A 17,959-nucleotide genomic window follows, 5' to 3' on the forward strand; every position below is an offset into this window, starting at 1 on the left:
TGGTCCGGAATGGGATAGGACAGGGATGGCGAACCTTTTTGTTGTGGTGTGCTGAAAGCGTGCATGTGCGCAAGTGTGCCGGCACCCACAATGCAATGCACTCCCATGCTCATGCACGCGCAACCCCCCCCCCTTACGTACACTGCGCATGTGCGCGCCTCCCAGCTGATTTTCGGCCCGTTTGAGGCCGTTTTCGCCCTCCCGGAGGCTCGAGGGAAGCCTCTGCAGGTCCAGGAGGCTGAAAACGGGCCCGTTTCGGCACTTCCGGTATTTCCAGAAGGCCCGTTTTCAGCCTCCCGAGGCTGCAGAGGCTTCCCTCGAGCCTCTGGGAGGCCGAAAATGGCCTCAAACGGGCCGAAAATCAGCTGGGAGGTGCGTGCATGCGCAGTGCAGGTAAGTTTGGCTGGGGCTCGCGTGCCTGCACAAAGGGCTCCGCGTGCCACAGGTTCGCCATCATGGGTATAGGGTCTCCTGCTTGAGCAAGAGGGATGGACTAGAAGACCTCCAAGGTCCCTTCCAGGGCTGTTATTCTGTATTCTGAATATGCATTCTTTGGCATTGCAAAACAAATCTGGCCAAGACCAGTGGATTATTTTTCATTTGTCCCCAAAGCACTGCAGTTGTTCCTGGCCTCTCTCGCTCGCCTGCCTTGGAGCAAATGCCTGTCAGCTTCCTTTTTGGGAATTGACCTCATCTACGGCTGTTTCTCTTTCTCCCCTCTCTCTCCCCCTCCTTCTTTCTCTCTCCCTCCCTCTTCTCTCTTGTCTCTTTCTCTCTCTCCCTCTCTCTATTTCCCTTTCTCTTTTCTCTCCCCCTCTCCCTCCATCCCTCCCTCTCTCTCTCTCTCTCCCTCCCTCCCTCTTCTCTCTTCTCTCTTTCTCTCTCTCCCTCTTCCCCTTTCTCCTCCCCCCTTCTCTTTCCTCTCTCTCTCTCCTCTCTCTCTTTCTCTCCCTCCCTCTCTTGTCTCTTTCTCTCTCCCCTCTCCCTCCCTCTTCCTCTTCTCCTCCCCTCTTCTCTCCCTCTCTCTCTCCTCTCCTCTCTCTCTCTTTCTCTCCCTCCCTCCCTCTTCTCTCTCTTCTCTCTCTCCCTCTCCCTCCCTCTCTCTCCCTTTCTCCTCCCCCTCTCCTCTCTCTCCTCCCCTCTCTCTCTTTCTCTCCTGACCTCCCCTCTTTCTCTCCCTCCCTCCCTCCCTCCCTCTCTTGTCTCTTTCTCTCTCTCTTCCCTTTCTCCTCCCCCCTCTCTCTCTCCTCTCTCTCTCCCTCCCTCTCCTCTCTCTCTCTCTCTCCCCTTTCTCTCTTTCTCTCCTGACTTCCCCTCTTTCTCTCCCTCCCTCCCTCCTCCTCTCTTGTCTCTCTCTCTCTCTCTCTCTTCCCCTTTCTCCTCCCCCTCTTCTCTCTTTCCTCTCTCTCTCTCCCTCTCTCCTCTCTTTCTCTCCTCTCTCCCCTTTCTCTCTCTTTCTCTCCTGACTTCCCCCTCTTTCTCTCCCTACCTCCCTCTCCTCTCTTGTCTCTTCTCTCTCTCTCTCCTCTCTCTTCCCTTTCTCCTCCCCCTCCTTCTCTCTCTTCCTCCTCTCCTCCTCTCTCTCTTGTCTCTTTCTCTCTCTCTCTCTCTCTCTCTCTTTCTCCCCCTCTCCCTCCTCCCTCCCTCCTCTCTCTTCTCTCTCTCTCTCCTCTCCCTTTCTCCTCTCTTCTCTCTTTCCTCTCTCTCTCCTCTCTCTCTCCCCTTTCTCCTCCCCTTCTTCTCTCTCTCTTCTCTTTCTCTCCTCTCCTTTCTTTCTCTTTCTCTCCTCTTCCCCTCTTCCCCTCCCTCCCTCCCCTCCTCCTCCCCCTCTTTCTCTCTCTCCTCTCTCTATTTTTCTCACTCTCTCCTCCCCCCCCTCGTTTTTTCCTCTCTGGTGCTCGCAGACGGTCTCTCTCGTAGCTGCGGCCCCGAGTTCATGTGAGGACAGCCACTGCCGCATCCTTTCTGCAGCTTCCCTCCTCCCTTTCCCGCACGTCTGCTCTGTCAAGAAAAATAAAGGGAAGGCGTGAAAGAGGCCATTAAAAGGCAGGTTTTCGGAGGCACAAAATCCTTCCCTCTTGGGAGGGTTTTTTTTTGCAGTTAACAAGAGTTGGAAGGGACCTTGGAGGTCTTCTAGTCCAGCCCTCTGCTCAAGCAGGAGACCCTCTACCATTGCAATAGTTTTTTACAGATGTCCGCAGATCTTTTCTGAGATTCACGGAGGAGGCTCGCGTTGTGCTCGTGGTGTGTTTGTGGCGGTGAGAAAACAAAGCAGTGTTTGCATTGAGAACGCCGAATAAGAGGATTGGGAGGGACCACGGAGGTCTTCTAGTCCAACCCCCTGATCACCCTCTGCTCTTCCAGTAGATTTTACAGACGTCTCACGGAGACGATTCTCGCTGGGCTTGCGGTGATTAGAAAACAAGCAGCGTTTGCACTGAGAACATAGAATAACAGGGTTGGAAGGGGCCTCGGAGGTCTTCTAGTCTAACCTACCTCTGACACAGGAAGCCCTATACCCGAGATGGCAGCCTATGCCACGCGTGTCAGAGGTGGGCACACGGACCCCAGCCAAACTCACCTGCACTGCGCATGCACACGCCTCCCAGCTGATTTGCGGCCCGTTTGAGGCAGTTTTCGCCCTCCGGGGGGCTTGAGGGAAGCCTCTGCAGCCTCAAGAGGCCGAAAAACAGGCCTTCCGGAAATACCGGAAGTGCCGAAACGGGCCCGTTTTTTCAGCCTCCCAAGGCTGCAGAGGCTTCCCTCGAGCCTCCCAGAGGGTGAAAAGGGCCTCAAACGGGCTGAAATCAGCGGAGAGTGTGCGCATGCGCAGTGCAGGTAAGGGGGCAGGGTGGGGATATTGCGCACGCAGGCGCGGGGGGGGGGCAAGACACATTGCATTGTGGGTGCCGGCGTGCGCACGTGTTTTCGGCACACCGCAACAAAAAGGTTCGCCATCACTGCCCTATACGTTTCTGGACAAATGGCTGTCCCGTCTCTTCTTGGAAAACCTCCAGCGATGGAGCCCCCCACAACCGAAAGGAAGAAGTGGGGAGCCAGGAGAGACTCTGCCCATTAGGAAATGCCTTGATTTAACAAACCATTCGTTTAGCAACGGTTGGGAAGTTCACTGTGCCCCCCGAAAAAGTGACTTGCGGCCGGTCCTCGCATGACGACCGTCACAACATCCCCACGGCTGCCTGCTCAAAATTCAGACATTTTTGCCACTTGGGACCTTCCCAGCCAGTTTTCAAATCAATGGGGGAACTGCAGATTTGTTTAACAACTACGTGATTCTCTTAACGACGGCTGTGATTGGCGCAGCCACCGCGATGCAAAAGTGATTGTAAAATCAGGTGTGGTTCTCTTAACCACCTCCTCGCTCGGTGATAGAAATTCTGATCTCAACTGTTGTCGTAAGTCAAGAACTACCTTCTCTGCTAGTCCTCAACTTACAACAGTTCATTTAGTAACTGTTTAAAGTTACAATGGCTCTGGGGGGGAAAAAAAGCAACTTAAGACCGTTTTTCACACTTACGACCTTTTCCCCCCATGATCCATGCAATCTAAATTCAGACGCTTGGCCGCTGACTCGAACTTACGACTGTTGCAGCATTCCCAAGGTCATGCGACCCCCCTTGAGCGACCTTGGGATGAGCAAAGTCAACGGGGAAGCCGGATTCACTTAACAACCGGGTTACTAAGTTAACAACTGCAGTGATTCGCTTAACAACGGTGGCAGGAAAGGTCGTAAAATGAGGGGGAAACCCAGTTGAACAATGTCTGAACAAATGTGTCAACAACTGACATGTTGGGCTCTATTGAAGTCGTAAGTCAAGGACTGCCTGTATTTTATTTTATTTTATTTTATTTTATTATTTTATTTTATTATATTTTATTTATTTTTTTATTTTATTTTCTTCTCTTCTTTTCTAAGAAAATGGAAAAATTCAGTCTGATGCCACTCGATCAGAGAAAAGAGTCTCTTATTGGGCTCTTGGGACTATCAATTACAATAAATAAGGCTGAATTTTAATTTGTTTTCTATCTTTTTCCTTGTACCTCTTTGTTGCTGAACTGTTTATAAATACATCGCTATAGGCTGAAAAACAGAAATTTGAATAGCTGCCCTCCTCATTTTTTAAAAAACGAACTGCTGCAGAATACAATTTGCATTGGCCAATTTATACATTAACAGATGAACAGAGTTGGAAGGAACCTTAAAGGTCATCTAATCCAACCCCCTGCCCAAGCAGGAGACCCTACGCCATTTCTGACAGAAGGCAGTCCAGCCTCTTCTTGAAAGCTTCCAGTGATGAAGCTCCCACAACTTCCGAAGGCAACTTCTGTTCCATGGGTGGATTGTTCTCACTGTCAGAAAATTCCTCCTTATTTCCAGGTTGAATCTCTCCTTGTTCAGTTTCCATCCATTGTTCCTTGTCTGGCTTTCAGGTGTCTTGGAAAATAGCTTGACCCCCTTCCTCCTCTCTGGGGCAGCCCCTCAAATATTGGAAGTCTGCTATCGTGTAACCAGTGGAACAGAAGTTGCCTTCAGAAGTTATGGGAGCTTCATCACTGGAGGCTTTCAAGAAGAGATTGGACTGCCATTTGTCAGAAATAGTGTAGGGTCTCCTGCTTGGGCGTGGGGGGTTGGACTAGATCAGCGGCCAATTTTGGAATTTGGGCCGCAAAGAAATGTCACCCCCAGAGCACCACCCCCCCCCAAAGCAATTAATCCAGGCTGCGCAGGAACACAAGGCTGCGCTGCCCACATGGCCCGCGGGAGCCCTCCCTGCCCACTCACTCCTTACCCGGTAAACTTGCCTGCTAAATTTCTATTTTTCCTTTTTTGTTTTCTGACCGTCATCTCTTCTGCTGTGCTGGGAGATTTAGATTAGCTAGGAAGCAGGAAATTGTTGAAGAGCACCACAGTCCTCCTCCTCCCCCTCCTCCTCTCCTCTCCTCTCTCCTTCTCCTCCCCTTCCCCTCCACAAACCCCACACCCTTCTAGCACTGATGAAGTTCCCTAGTTGGGTCATGAAACATCTGCAGGAAAATAAGCTCAGAGAACACCAAGGACCCCATAGTTGTCCTCCTCCTCCTCCTCCTCCATCATTCTGCAAACTCCTCCCTTCTAGCACTGATGGTATTCCCTAGTTGGCTCATGAAACGTCTACAAGAAAACAACCTCAGAGAGTACCAAGGCCCTTCATTTCAACCCTGAGCTACAAATCCTCTCCTTTAACCGGCGGGAAAGCTTTGCCTAAGACCTCTGGCCAAAAACGTTCCTTTCCAGCCCCTTCCACAAAAAACCAGGTGGCACATCCTGGTTTGTTGTGGCTGTGGTAAGCTCGATGCCCTCTGATGCCCCGGAGTTTTCTCCCTGCAGCTCTGTGATTGTCCTGGGTGAGAATAACACACTTTAAAAAACATATTAAAGGAAGAGGCCCCTGGGAAGAACAGGGTGAAGGGAAGAGCCAAAGACAAAGGTGAAAGAAAGCGGCGAGGAAAGCTTTTTCCGGTGCAAATTGGGAAAGGAAGTTACTAATTAAGGACTTGTAAATGAATAGCCACTTTGAAACTGTCCGTGTTTCAAAACTGCAACCTGCAAACACAATTGGGTAATGCAAGATCCAACCACTGGGTGGTTGTCTGGTTGTGTAAATATTGCCCAAGTAAAACTCCTTTAGAGCTCTGCCTTGTGGCATTGAGGGGTGATTGTCCTCTTCACAATACGGCAAACTTTTATTTTTTGCACTTTTTTACCCCGTTCTCATTCTGGGCTGCAAATGGAGGATAAGTAATTGTCAAGTGAGTATAATATAGTTTTTACTCTCTGGCTGCTAAACTACGATACAGTCTTTGTGCATCCGGATGCAGCCGGGGACGGACGGACACAAAAGTGCATCCCCGTAGTTTACTTCCACTTTGGGGGATGTGTGTGTTTAAATCCTCCTATTGTTTTGTGGATTTTTTTTTCCCCTAGAAATTTGTGGAATTGTGGAAAGCCGGCTGGTAACTCTGAGTCCTTTTTGTTTCTCTTTTTTAAATCTATAAATATTTTTATTAAACATTTTTCATCGTTTTATATCACTTTTACAATCTTTTGCAGTGCTCCAGCATCAATAGTACTCATATATACATATCGATGACATTCCCTTTTCTTCCTTTAACTATAGTTTAGTTTAGTTTATATTTATTGTCCTTGCACCTCGTACAACAAAATCAAACACCATCTTCAGTGCACATCATGACCATGAAAATAAACACAAACACACATCCTTCACCCTTCACTCATTGAACCGAAAACCTCTGACCCCGCACCAACACTGCACTATACAGTAGAATTCAACAGAGCTACTGCCCTGGGATAGAAGCTGTTTTTCAGCCTATTTGTCCTTGTTTTTATTATCCTGTACCATCTGCCTGATGGTAATTGTGCAAATAAAAAAAAGGGTTCCCAGGATGAGATGGATCTTTGAGAATGTTTTGAACTTTCTTAAGGCAGCGGGAGCTGTAAAGCTCTTCCAAAGAGGGGAGAAGGCAACCCATGATCTTCTGGGCAATGATGTCCACCTTCTGGAATGCTGTCCTATCTGCCACTGTGCAATTGGCAAACCATACAAAGGTGCAGTAAGTTAAAATGCTCTCAATGGTGCAGCAGTAGAAGATCACCAGCAGTTTTTCATTTCAGTTGTTGTTTTCTGAGAAGCCTCAAGTAGTATAATCTCTGCTGGGCCCTTTTGACCAGGGCTGCAATGTGAGCATTCCAGTTCAGGTCCTCTTTTATGGTAACACCCAGAAATTTAAAACTGGCCACTTGCTCCACTTGGTCTCCATCGATAAACAAGGGCTAGATATCTGATCTGTTCCTTCTATAGTCCACTATAAGCTCCTTGGTCTTATTGGGGTTGAGGATACATTGCCATTAAGTTTAATATACCTCTTAAATTACCTTTATATTTCATCTTTACTTCTATTTTCTAACCATTTATACCAAGTGTCCCAGGCTAAATAATATTCCGTTTCCCCTCTTTCTTTTAATTCTATTGTTAGCCTGTCCATCGCTGCACAATCTAACACTCTTTTTTAATCACCGTTCCCTCAGAGTGCATGCTGTCCAGTTTCAATTCTGGCTGTGATCGTAATGCGCAATATAATATATTGAATTTTCTTACCTGTCGTTTCCTCTTATTAACCCTAGTAGAAATAGTTCGGGCTTTAATTTCAGTTCGTTGACTCATGATTCCCTCTAGCCATTTTCCTTTTTGCTTTCTCAACCCACCTCACAGGGTTGTTGATCCGGGGAACATCGGAGGAGGGAAACATGTTGGTTAGGTTCATCTCCTTGAGTTATTTGTAAAGGCTGGGCACAAAACGAACAAACGGAAGTGATTACAGGGTGGTATGTCAAGGTACAGGGAGTCCTCAACCTAGGACCACAATGAAAGCCCCAGATTTCGTACCTTCTTCCACGCTTGGTGGCTTTGCCCGAAGAGTAAAAAGTATTGGGAAAAAATACGAATATGGATAAGAGAAATCACAAATATTCAATTAGAACTCAAGGCTGAATTTTTTTTTGTTGGGAATACTAAAAGGTGACATCGCAAAAGAAATAAAATATTTAATTCTACATATAATCACCGCAGCAAGGATAGCATTAGCTCAATGTTGGAAGGGAGATCAGATGCCAACGGATCATTTGATAATCCAGAAGATCTACAACTGCGTAGAAATGGATAAACTCACCCAAAAGTTAAAAGATAAGGAAGACTCGAAATATTATACCGTTTGGGAAAACTGGTATAATTGGATAAAGGATAGAAACCAGAGAGTAAACAGATAGGGAAGGGAAAATATAAAGAGATTATGACAGGAGTATTTACCAGATAGAGGAAGTAAGTATTGGAAAATTGTTTGATAAGAAAGCAATTAGAAATGTTTATGTTTTTTACGTTTATTGGTTATGTATATCTTTTTGGTTTAGTATTTTACAAAATGTTTTGTACTATGTATATATTTTTTAATGTTTAATGAAGTTTATTTTAAAAAAAGAAAGGAAGCCCCAGATTTCTGTTGCTAAACGAGACAGGTGGCTTTGCCCCGTTTTGCAATCTTTCCTGCCACCGTTCTTAAGTGAATCATTTGCAGTTGTTAAAGTCAGTGACATGTTTGTTCAGTGAATCTGGTTTCCCCATATTCAGAAGGTGGCAAAAGAGGAATCGCATGACCCCGGGATGGTGCAATCATCATAAGAGGAGTGGGATGCAAATATTTTTACTACTGGTTCTGTGGGCGTGGCCAGGTGGGCGTGGCCACGTGCCTGGGTGGGCGTGGCTTTTCTCTTTGGCAGCACCCACCTACCCATCCTGCACACCCCTTTATGCCTCCTGGGCCTCAGGGAAGCCTCCTGGGCGAAGCAGTAAGGCAGCGAGGGGGATCCTGGAACAGCTGATCGTCAGAACAGCTGATTGTCGGGGAGGGGAGAGAAATACTGGTTCAGTCAAACCAGTAGCTGTTTTTTTTACTACCGGTTTGGCCGAATGTTAGCATTTTTTTTTTTACTACCGGTTGGTGCGAAGCGGGCCAAACCGTTAGAATACTACCACTGATGCGGAGGAACCTGTAGGCAGATAAAGCAAGAAGATGGGGGAAAGAGGAAGACTGCAAAGACTTCTGATCCCTGAGGTGGACAGGCCCACGACAAAAATAATGTTCCATTCCTCTTCTTTTTTTAAAAAAAAAAAAAGAATATGTGAAATAACCTTCTCTCCTCCTGGTAATCCCCCTTCTCCACCCTTCCAAAACCACGGAAGAGCATCCTGAGGAAGAGAAATAGAGGAGAGAGAGAAAAAGGAGAGAAAAAGAGGAAGAAAAGAGAGAGGAGAGAAAGAGGAGAAAGGGAGAAAAAGGAGAGGAGAGAAAGGGAGAGAGAAATAGGTGAGAGAAAAGAGAAAAAGGGAAAGAAGGGAGAGGAGAGAAAGGGAGAAAAGAGGGGAGAGAGAGAAAGGAGAGAGAAAGTGAAAGAAGGAAAGAGAGAGGGAGGGAGGGAGGAGACACGCTGAGGAGCCTGTGCGTGCACACAAGCGTTTTCTCCCTCCTCCCTTTCTCTTTCTCTCTCTCTCTCTCTCTCTCTCTCTCTCTGCGCTGTTAACTTTTTCTCCAGCCCTGGGGAAGGAGGAGGGCGGAGAAGGAAGTGTGTTTTAATTTGTCATCTCCTGCAACAGAGAAATCTGGAGCTGGGATTTTGGAGCAGGCTGGTAGAGGGAGGAAGGAGGTGGTGGGGGGGCAGAAGTTAAGCTAGGCGGGCCACTTTTTCTGCAGCCAAAAAATAAAATAAAAAAATAAATTTAAAAAATCATCATTTTCTGTGCATTTTCTCTCTCCCTACACACTTTGGTCTCCATTCCTTCGTTGTCAGAAAAAGGCAGAAGCTGCTCATCGGATCCTGGAAGGGCTTGGTCCCCAGGTGGAGTTGGTAAGTGGAGTTTTACGTCCTCTCTTCCTTTTACTCTGCCCCCCCCCCTTTTTTTCCCTTCCCTTGTCTTGGATGGGAGAGAAGGAGGGGGGTGGGAATTTTCCTTGGTTGCAATTCCAGATGTCCCTCCTGATCTGCCAGCCGAGCCTTTGAAGGGCAGCCAAAAGCTTTCGGAGGAGAATTTTACACACAGGGCAGCAGCCAGGAAGCTCAAACCCTTCCTCTCCCCAGCCAACCTTGGCTAATCATCATCTGTCTGGCCGGCTGCCAAGGCAGGAAACCAAACAGCCGGATCACCTGAGAACACCTTTTCTTGGGAAAGGGTGCCTTGCTGGGCACCTGGTTTTGTTCTTTTGTTTTTCTTCTTCTTCCCTTCCTGATTTGAATTGCAAACTGGGCCAAAGCAGAAGAATATCATCATCCTTATTTTCTGGAGAGTTTTTTTTATTTATTTATTTTTATTGTTATTATTGTACACCAGAATGACAAGATAACCATGCTGGGTTTCGTATCACAAATCACTAGTCGAACACTTCCCAAGTGTTTAGGACTGTGTGATGTATCGGTGGATTATGCGAGCAGATCCCAGTAAGGTGGCCTCACCAATGGTGACTTTGTCAGCGCCAATTGTTTTCAAATGCTTGCCTAGGTCTTTAGGTACAGCAGCACCCAGTGTGCCCAGTACCACTGGAACCACCTGCACTGGTTTATGCCAGAGTCTCTGCAGTTCGATTCTCAAGTCCTGATATCTGGTGACTTTTTCAAGTTGTTTCTCATCGATTCTGCTATCACCAGGTATGGCAATGTCGATGATCCACACTTTTTTCTTCTCCACAATCGTGATATCCGGGGTATTGTGTTCCAGAACTTTGTCAGTCTGTATTCAGAAGTCCCACCGTAGTTTTGCATGCTCATTTTCGACCACTTTTTCAGGCTTACGATCCCACCAGTTCTTTGCTACAGGCAGATGGTAGTTGTGACACAAGTTCCAGTGAACCATCTGAACGACTGTATTGTGACGTTGTTTGTAGTCAGTCTGAGCAATTGTCTTGCAACAGCTCAGTATGTGATCAATGGTTTCATCCGCTTCTTTGCAGAGTCTGCATTTGGGGTCATCAGCAGATTTTTCTATTCTGGTTTTGATTACATTCATTCTGATGGCTTGTTCTTGGGCTGCAAGAATCAGGCCTTCTGTTTCTTTCTTCAGTGTTCCGTTGGTCAGCCATAACCATATCTTTTCCTTATCTACTTTTCCTTGGATCTTTTCAAGGAACTGTCCTTGCAGTGATTTGCTACACCAGCTGTCAGCCTGAGTTTGCATCACTGTTTTCCTATATTGATTTTGGTTTGCTGCACTTTGAGCAGCTTCCTCTTGTTGACCTCCATCAAAGCTGGTTCAACACTGTCTTTCACATAATCTGCCAGATCATGCTTCTCTTCGACTGTCTGCTTCACTTGCAAAAGTCCTCTGCTGCCTGCTTTTCTGGGCAAATATAACCTGTCGACGTCACTACGCGGGTGCAGCGCATAGTGTATGGTCATCAGTTTTCTTGTTTTCCTATCCAAGCTGTCCAGCTCGGCCTGTGTCCAGTTTATGATCCCAGCAGTATATCTGATGACAGGTATGGCCCAGGTATTTATAGCCTTGATGGTGTTACCGCCATTCAGTTTGCTTTTGAGAAGTTTTCTGACCCATTGTGTGTATTCTTTGCTGACCACATTTTTCACTTGCCCGTGCTTGATATTATCCAGCTGCAGTATGCCCAGGTATTTGTAGGCTTCGGGTTGGTGGCACTTGATGGTTTGTCCATTGGGCATTTCAATTCCATCACTTTCTACGCTCTTCCCTTTCTTCAGTGCCACTGTGGCACATTTGTCCAGGCGAAACTCCATGGTGATGTCAGTGCTGAAAGTTCGAACTGTATTGGTCAGTGACTGAATTTCAATTTTTGATTTTCCGTATAACTTCAGATAATCCATGTACAGCAGGCGAGAGGTTTTCTGTGAATTTTTTAGCAGTTTGATAACCCAGGTTAGTTTTCTGTAAAATTGTTGACAGGGGGAGGTCATGGCGATGATGAACAGTAGAGGTGACAAAGAATCACCCTGGAAAATCCCTCTTTTGATGTTGACCAGTCTGTAGCTTTCACTTCCAGTAAACAGTTCTGTTTTCCAGTGCTTCATTGCATTTGCAGTGAAAGTACCAATGCACTTGCATATTCCGATGACATCCAGGCACTTGATGATCCAGCTGTGCGGTAGTGAATCAAATGATTTCTTGTAGTCAATCCAAGTTGTATGCAGATTTGTTTTTCGGCTTTTGCAGTTCTCTAAAACCATTTTGTCGGTCAGGAGCTGATCTTTTGTGCCTCTGTTTCCTCATTTGTTTCTGCTGTACTGGCAAGATGTTATTTGCTTCTAGGTAGTCCTGGATCCCCCGTCTGATTTCGTATCTGATTTCGTATTCGGATTTCGTATCCCCCGTCTGATTCAGACTCTGATAGATAGACTCTGGTCTGATTGGAACAATTGATTTTGTTTGTACTGGATGACTCTGGCTTCGTATCTTTCAATTTTTCTTGCTGTTGCTGTCATCTGCTGCTTCACAATTTCCAATGCTTCGTCAATTTTTCTTGTGCTGAGCCCATATTTTTTTATCAAATGTTTCTTGATCTTGTTGTTCTTCCGCTTTTTCTCCTGCAAATGCTTCAAGTTGCTGGCATCTGCTCGCAGGCTCTTGATTTTCAACTCCAACCTGATTTTCCACTGCGGTTTTCCAGTCGATTTTCTAGGGGGCTGCAGCTGTTGAATCCCCAGTTCTTCTGTTACTATGACTGCTGTACTGTAGGCAGGATGATTTGCCTGTTCAATGGATGTTATCTGGGCTGCTGCAAGTGCATAGTTCGCATCCATCATCAATGGCGCCAAATATTTTCTAGGCACAGTCTTCAATGTTGGAAGCCTCCTTCTTTCTGCATTTGTTGCAGCATGTGCCAAGATGTTAGCTTTCAGTTCTTGCTGCCTGGCATTGAGCACTCCTGGTGTTTCAGTGATGACTTCAGGCCCTTGCTGATCCTGTTTTTGCAAAATATCTGCATTTTCTTTGAATTCAGGCTGTTCAGTGGCTCCAGATGTTATGGGCGTATTTTCTGCTGCCACTTCAGAAGTCTGCTGTTCAGCAGTCTGTGTTCCCGTTTCACAATTTTTCCGTATTTCTTCAAGTTCGACTTCACTGAGCACTTTGTTCCGAGTGATGAATGGTTGTTGATCGGCTAATCGTAAAATTCAGTTATACTGGTTCTGCTTTGTAGTAGCATTTCATTACAGTGCGGTTCTCCGACATGGTGTATTTCTGCCGCTTCTGAGGTTGTTCAGCTTCCAGTAGCCCTGCAGGCCCATCAGCTTTGGGACCCGTGGCCTGTAGCCCACTTGTCGACGGATGCCCAGGTTCCCCTGCAATGGTCATAAGTGTGAGACCCAATTGGTCGTAAGTCACATTTTTCAGTGCAATGGACTCTAAACAAACGGTTGCAATTCGAGAACCACCTGTATCTCCTGTCTGTCTCCTCCTGAGTTGGTCAGGGATCTAAAATAAAATAGCACTTAGCACTTAGACCAGGGGTGGGCAAACTACGGCCCGGGGGCCACATCCGGCCCGTTGGTCTGTCCAATGCGGCCCGCTCCTGAAAAAAAATCGCTGCCATTGGTCTGTCCAATGCGGCCCGCCCTGAAAAAAATCGCTGGGCGTGGCGCATTGCCCTGTGCTGCGTGGCCCCCCAAAGCTGCAAAACAGTGCGGAGCGATCTAGGGGTAGGAAAGAAAAGAAATTTGCAAAGGCCTCGGCTGGGAGTTCGAAATCACCTTCGAGTGTGACCTCTCCGAAGGTGAGTCCCGCTGATCCCCTTTTTTTTCCGGGGCTTCAGGCTTAAACTTTGCAAAGGCAAAGCTTGCAGGCTGGAGCGTCTTCCCGCCAAGGAGCGGAAGGGTTCCACCTGACGGGCGGGGCAGGCTGCTTGGAGCCACCTAAAGCTAGGCTGCTGCTGGTGGAGCCTTGCCCTGCCTTGGTGCCCGCTTCCCGCGCGGCAGAGGGGAAGCCCGGTGGGCGGGCGGGCTGCTTGAGGAGGTGACCCGGCGGTGCTCCGGCAGCAGCAACAGGCAGTTTCGCCCGGGCTCCACTCAGGTGTCCAGCTGGGGCTGTCAGGAGTTGCTACTGCCGGGCGCAGATCGTGCGGCTCCAGTCCCGCGTTGCCTTGGGAAGGAAAAGTCAAAACCAGGAGCCGCTAAGCCTGAGCCTCCGGTGCCGCTGCTCCGTTGCAAAGCACCGCCGCGGCTCTTCCTTTTTGCCTTTCCCTTCCCGAGGCAACAACTCCTGACTCAGGGGCCTCCGAGGGGAGGGGAAGGAGGAGAAGAGGGGGGAAGGGGGGCGATTCCCAAAAAATCTTGTGCTGACCCGGCCCGTCTGTCAAATTTTAAAAGTCAATGCGCCCCCGAGCCAAAAAGTTTGCCCACCCCTGACTTAGACGAAGGGCTTAGATTCTGGATGAATGTATTTTATTTTTTCTTTTATGTACACTGAGAGCATTTTCACTGATGACAAATTCCTTGTGTGTCCAATCACACTTGGCCAATAAAGAATTCTATTCTATTCTATTCTATTCTATTCTATTCTATTCTATTCTATTCTATTCTATTCTATTCTATTCTATTCTATTCTATTCTATTCTTATTCCATATTCTATTCTTATTCTCTATTCTATTCTATTCTATTCTATTCTATTCTATACCACTTTACAGTGATTTACAGCTCTCTCTAAGAGTCAGCCTATTGCCCCTAACAATCTGGATCATTTTTACCCACTTCGGAAGGATGGAAGGCAGCGTCAATCTTGAGCCTCTGAGGATCGAACTGCTGGCAGTGGGCAGAGGGGGAAGGAAGGAAGGAAGGAAGGAAGGAAGGAAATAGCACTAGCACTACCACTTAGACTTCTATACCGCTTTATAGTGCTTTCCAGCCCTTTCAAAGCAGTTTCTAGAGTCAGCCTCTTGCCCCTAACAATCTGGGTCCTCATTTTACCCACCTTGGAAGGATGGAAGGATGAGTCAACCTTGAGCCTGGTGAGAATCAAACTGTTGGCAGTTGGCAGAATTAGCCTGCAATACTGCATTCTAACCACTGTGCAACATGGAAGGAAAAGGAGGAAGGAAGGAAGGAAGGAAGGAAGGAAGGAAGGAAGGAAGGAAGGAAGGAAGGAGGGGAAAGAGCAATAGCACTTAGGCTTATATACCACTTCACAGCCCTCTCTAAGAGGTTTACAGAGCTAGCCTCTTGCCCCCCAACAATCTGGGCCCTCATTTTACCCACCTCAGAAAGATAGAACCTTGAGCCTTGTGGGGATTTGAAGTGCCAAATTGCAGCCAGCCAGAAGTAGCCTGCAGTACTGCCCTCTAACCACTGTGGCACCTTGGCTCATAGTATATAATTATAAACAGAAATGACTTACATCCATTAAAATAACTCTTGCTAGGCCTGGTCAGAAAGCTTGCATGAAGAGCAGAGTCTCTTTCCGGAGTGGGGGAAAAAACCCACTTCAATTCATGCACACCATTGTCCACCATTAGAGCAATATGATGTACAGATGTTGACTGGTTGTGTTGACAATCCGGGGTCCTTAAGAGGACATCAAGACGTGAGGGAACAACAGAAGTGTTCCTAAGGCATCCTTGCTTCCAAAACCTTTTGTCCCTTGAAGGGAAAATTGAAAAAAATTTGAGAGGAAATCACTTTTGTTTGTCATTTTTCAAGAAGTTTCTACACATGGAGAAGTTCACTAGCAGTGCAGTTGTGATTAATTTCCCTATGATCCTTCCGGTTGAGTAAGTCCTAGGGTGACCAAGTGTCAGAGGAGAATAAAACAAATCAGCTAGAGAAACCCTCTTGGCTGACAATTTTTGTCTTCTGCAACAATTACCTACCATCACTTCCTACCCATCAGATATATGAAATCACAGCTCCCGTCATCTGTCCCTTCTCCCGTGTGATCATATAGCTACAGCATGCAAGGTGGGGAGAGCTGTCATCCTCTGATCAGCAAGCAGGTCCTTGAGATCTCTTGGGAGATCTTTGGAATTGGAGGACCTCTGGGGTTGGACTAGATGGCCTCCAAGGTCCTTTCCAACTCTTATTCTTTAGTCAGTGGAACGACTTGCGTTCAGAAGTTGTGGGAGCTTCATCCCTGGAGGCTTTTTCAATAAGAGAGTGGACTGCCATCGATCATAAATGGTGTACGGCAAGGGCCTTCAAACTTGGCAAGTTTAAGACTTCTGGACTTCAACTCCCAGAATTCCTGAGCTAACATGACTGGAGGAGGAATTCTGGGGGTTGAAGTCCACAAGTCTTAAAGCTGTCAGGTTTGAAGATCCCTGGTGTAGGGTACTCCTGCTTGGGTGGGAGGTTGGACTAGAGGACCTACAAGACCCCTTCCTATTCTGTCAATCTGTGATGTGAAGCTTGTAGGACCTTTTGACCTTCCAGACCAAAAAAATCATTCAAGAGTCCCATGGCTGCTCGTTGATTTGATCATCATCTCTGCAGCATCCCACATTTCCTCCAGATGTTCCACCCATGGGAGAGCAATCTAGTCATAGTCTTTAATTTTAATTCCAGTATAAGGCAAAAGACCTCTTGAGTCTTTGAGAAAGGATCTCAAGAAAATGGTCTCAAGAAAATGTGGCTGGAGTTGGAGCTGGTAGGGTGGACGTTGCCTGGTCTTTCTTCTAGAGAAGTGTGCCTGAACTGAGATGTAGTTACCTATTTTTCAAAGTTCTCTCTTCCTTTTTTTTCCTAAAAAGTTCTTTTAGATGAAAAAAAAAAACATGGCCTAAGAAAAAGATAGCACTCCCATCCTTCACATCCTATCTTGGTGACCTTCTATATAGGCAGGACCGGAGGTTGAATGACTCAGTCAGGAATGGTTGACCTAAGAGTTGCAGTCTGGTTGAAGTCATCGATGTCTCTTCCTTCTTCGCAACCCCTTCTCTCCTTTCCACACCTCCCGCTTGTGGGGGGGAAGACTTCCCCATCTCTGGCATGTCCTTACTCGAACAGTAGACCTGGGGAGGTGATGGGGCTGGCCCTGTAGAGTTGGGGCCCTTGTGAAGCTTCCCAGCTCATGAATTAGGCTCAGCCTTGGCTGGGTGACTCATCTGGAAAGAACCCAAAGAGTCATAACTGTAATGAATGATTCATTGGTCTAAATGCTGTTAATGGTGAAGGAGGCTGTAGAAATTCAGTCTTACAGTCAAAGGAGAAAAGCCAAGTTGGCTGGACAGGAACTTAGGATATTCAGTTCTGAAGAAAAGCACGCTTGTAGGTAACACGAGAGCCTTTTTCCCGTCCCTAACAAGAGATTAGAGGAAAAATGAGTAGCAATTATTCTCTGTAGCCACCGAAACAGATCAGAAAGAATGGGTGTAAGTAGTGCTTCCCAGATTTCATTTAAAGATAAGGAGAAACTGCCTGGATCTATGACTGGAAAGGTCTATTTACCGTATTTCCCTGGAAATAAAACTGGGTTTCATATTAATTTTTGCTCCAAAAGACACATTAGGTCTTATTTTGGGGAAAATACTGTGCTATATTGACTGTTTCCTAGTATGATTTGATTGCTTATTGTACCCTATGACTATTATTAAGTGTTGCACCTGATGATTCTTGATGGATGTATCTTTTCTTTTATGTACACTGAGAGTATTTGCACCAAGACTTGTGTGTACAATCATGCTTGGCCAATAATGAATTATTTCTATTCTAAATGCGTCCATATGACTGGCTGAAAATCTTAACTGGGACTTATTTTTGGGGGGTAGGGCTTATATCAAGAGCATCCTGGAAAAAAAATCATACTAGGGCTTAGTTTCCGGCTGGGTCTCATTTTCGAGGAAATGTGATTTATTGTTGTGGCTTATATATGGAGCTTTTCAAAACAGCTTGGACAACGACCTCTAGAAGATAGTTTAGTTGATTTTCCTGAAGGTTGTCCGAAGGCTGGAGGATATAAGATAAACCTTTGTGGTCTCTTTCCAACTCTACATTTTTATGATTTTCTGATAACTGAATATAGGAAAGCTGCATTCTTGCACTTTGATCTGCATTGCATTTCTTCCAAGATCGAAAATAAATTCTCACGTCTTAGTGTCTGGATTCCATTTTCAGCCTTAGTTGATCTTTTGGGGAGCTTCCGGGCTGCTGGATGGTCCACTTTCCTAAGTGTACAGCTTTCATTTGTCCTTCCAAAGTAATCACATGTTGCTGTGGTTTGTAGAGGTGTGAAGTGACCATTTTTTTAAAATTTCACAGCAGTTTCTTTCTTTTGAAAGGAATTCCTTAGCTCAACCCTGTTTTGGTCAAGGAGGGCCTAAGAATGGAAAGGAATTCCAGAGAGGGGAAAAATAATAATGAAAGAGGCAGAAGGGTGCAATCCA

The 17,959-nt window shown here is 46.4% G+C and overlaps 1 protein-coding gene across 1 annotated transcript in view; it reads left to right on the top strand.

Annotated features, from left to right (window-relative positions):
* The window catches only part of NCOR2 (nuclear receptor corepressor 2), a 218,467-nt gene that overhangs the window by 58,901 nt on the left and 141,607 nt on the right, over nucleotides 1-17,959 (top strand). The window contains 1 exon segment of the mRNA XM_087942977.1: nucleotides 9,422-9,478. Within this exon segment, the coding sequence (XP_087799103.1) occupies nucleotides 9,422-9,478 (57 nt within the window).

Source organism: Notechis scutatus, chromosome 13 (genome assembly GCF_049901735.1).
Source record: "Notechis scutatus isolate UNSWTSFEM ecotype Mainland chromosome 13, rNotScu1.2, whole genome shotgun sequence".
Classification (NCBI taxonomy): Eukaryota; Metazoa; Chordata; class Lepidosauria; order Squamata; family Elapidae; genus Notechis; species Notechis scutatus.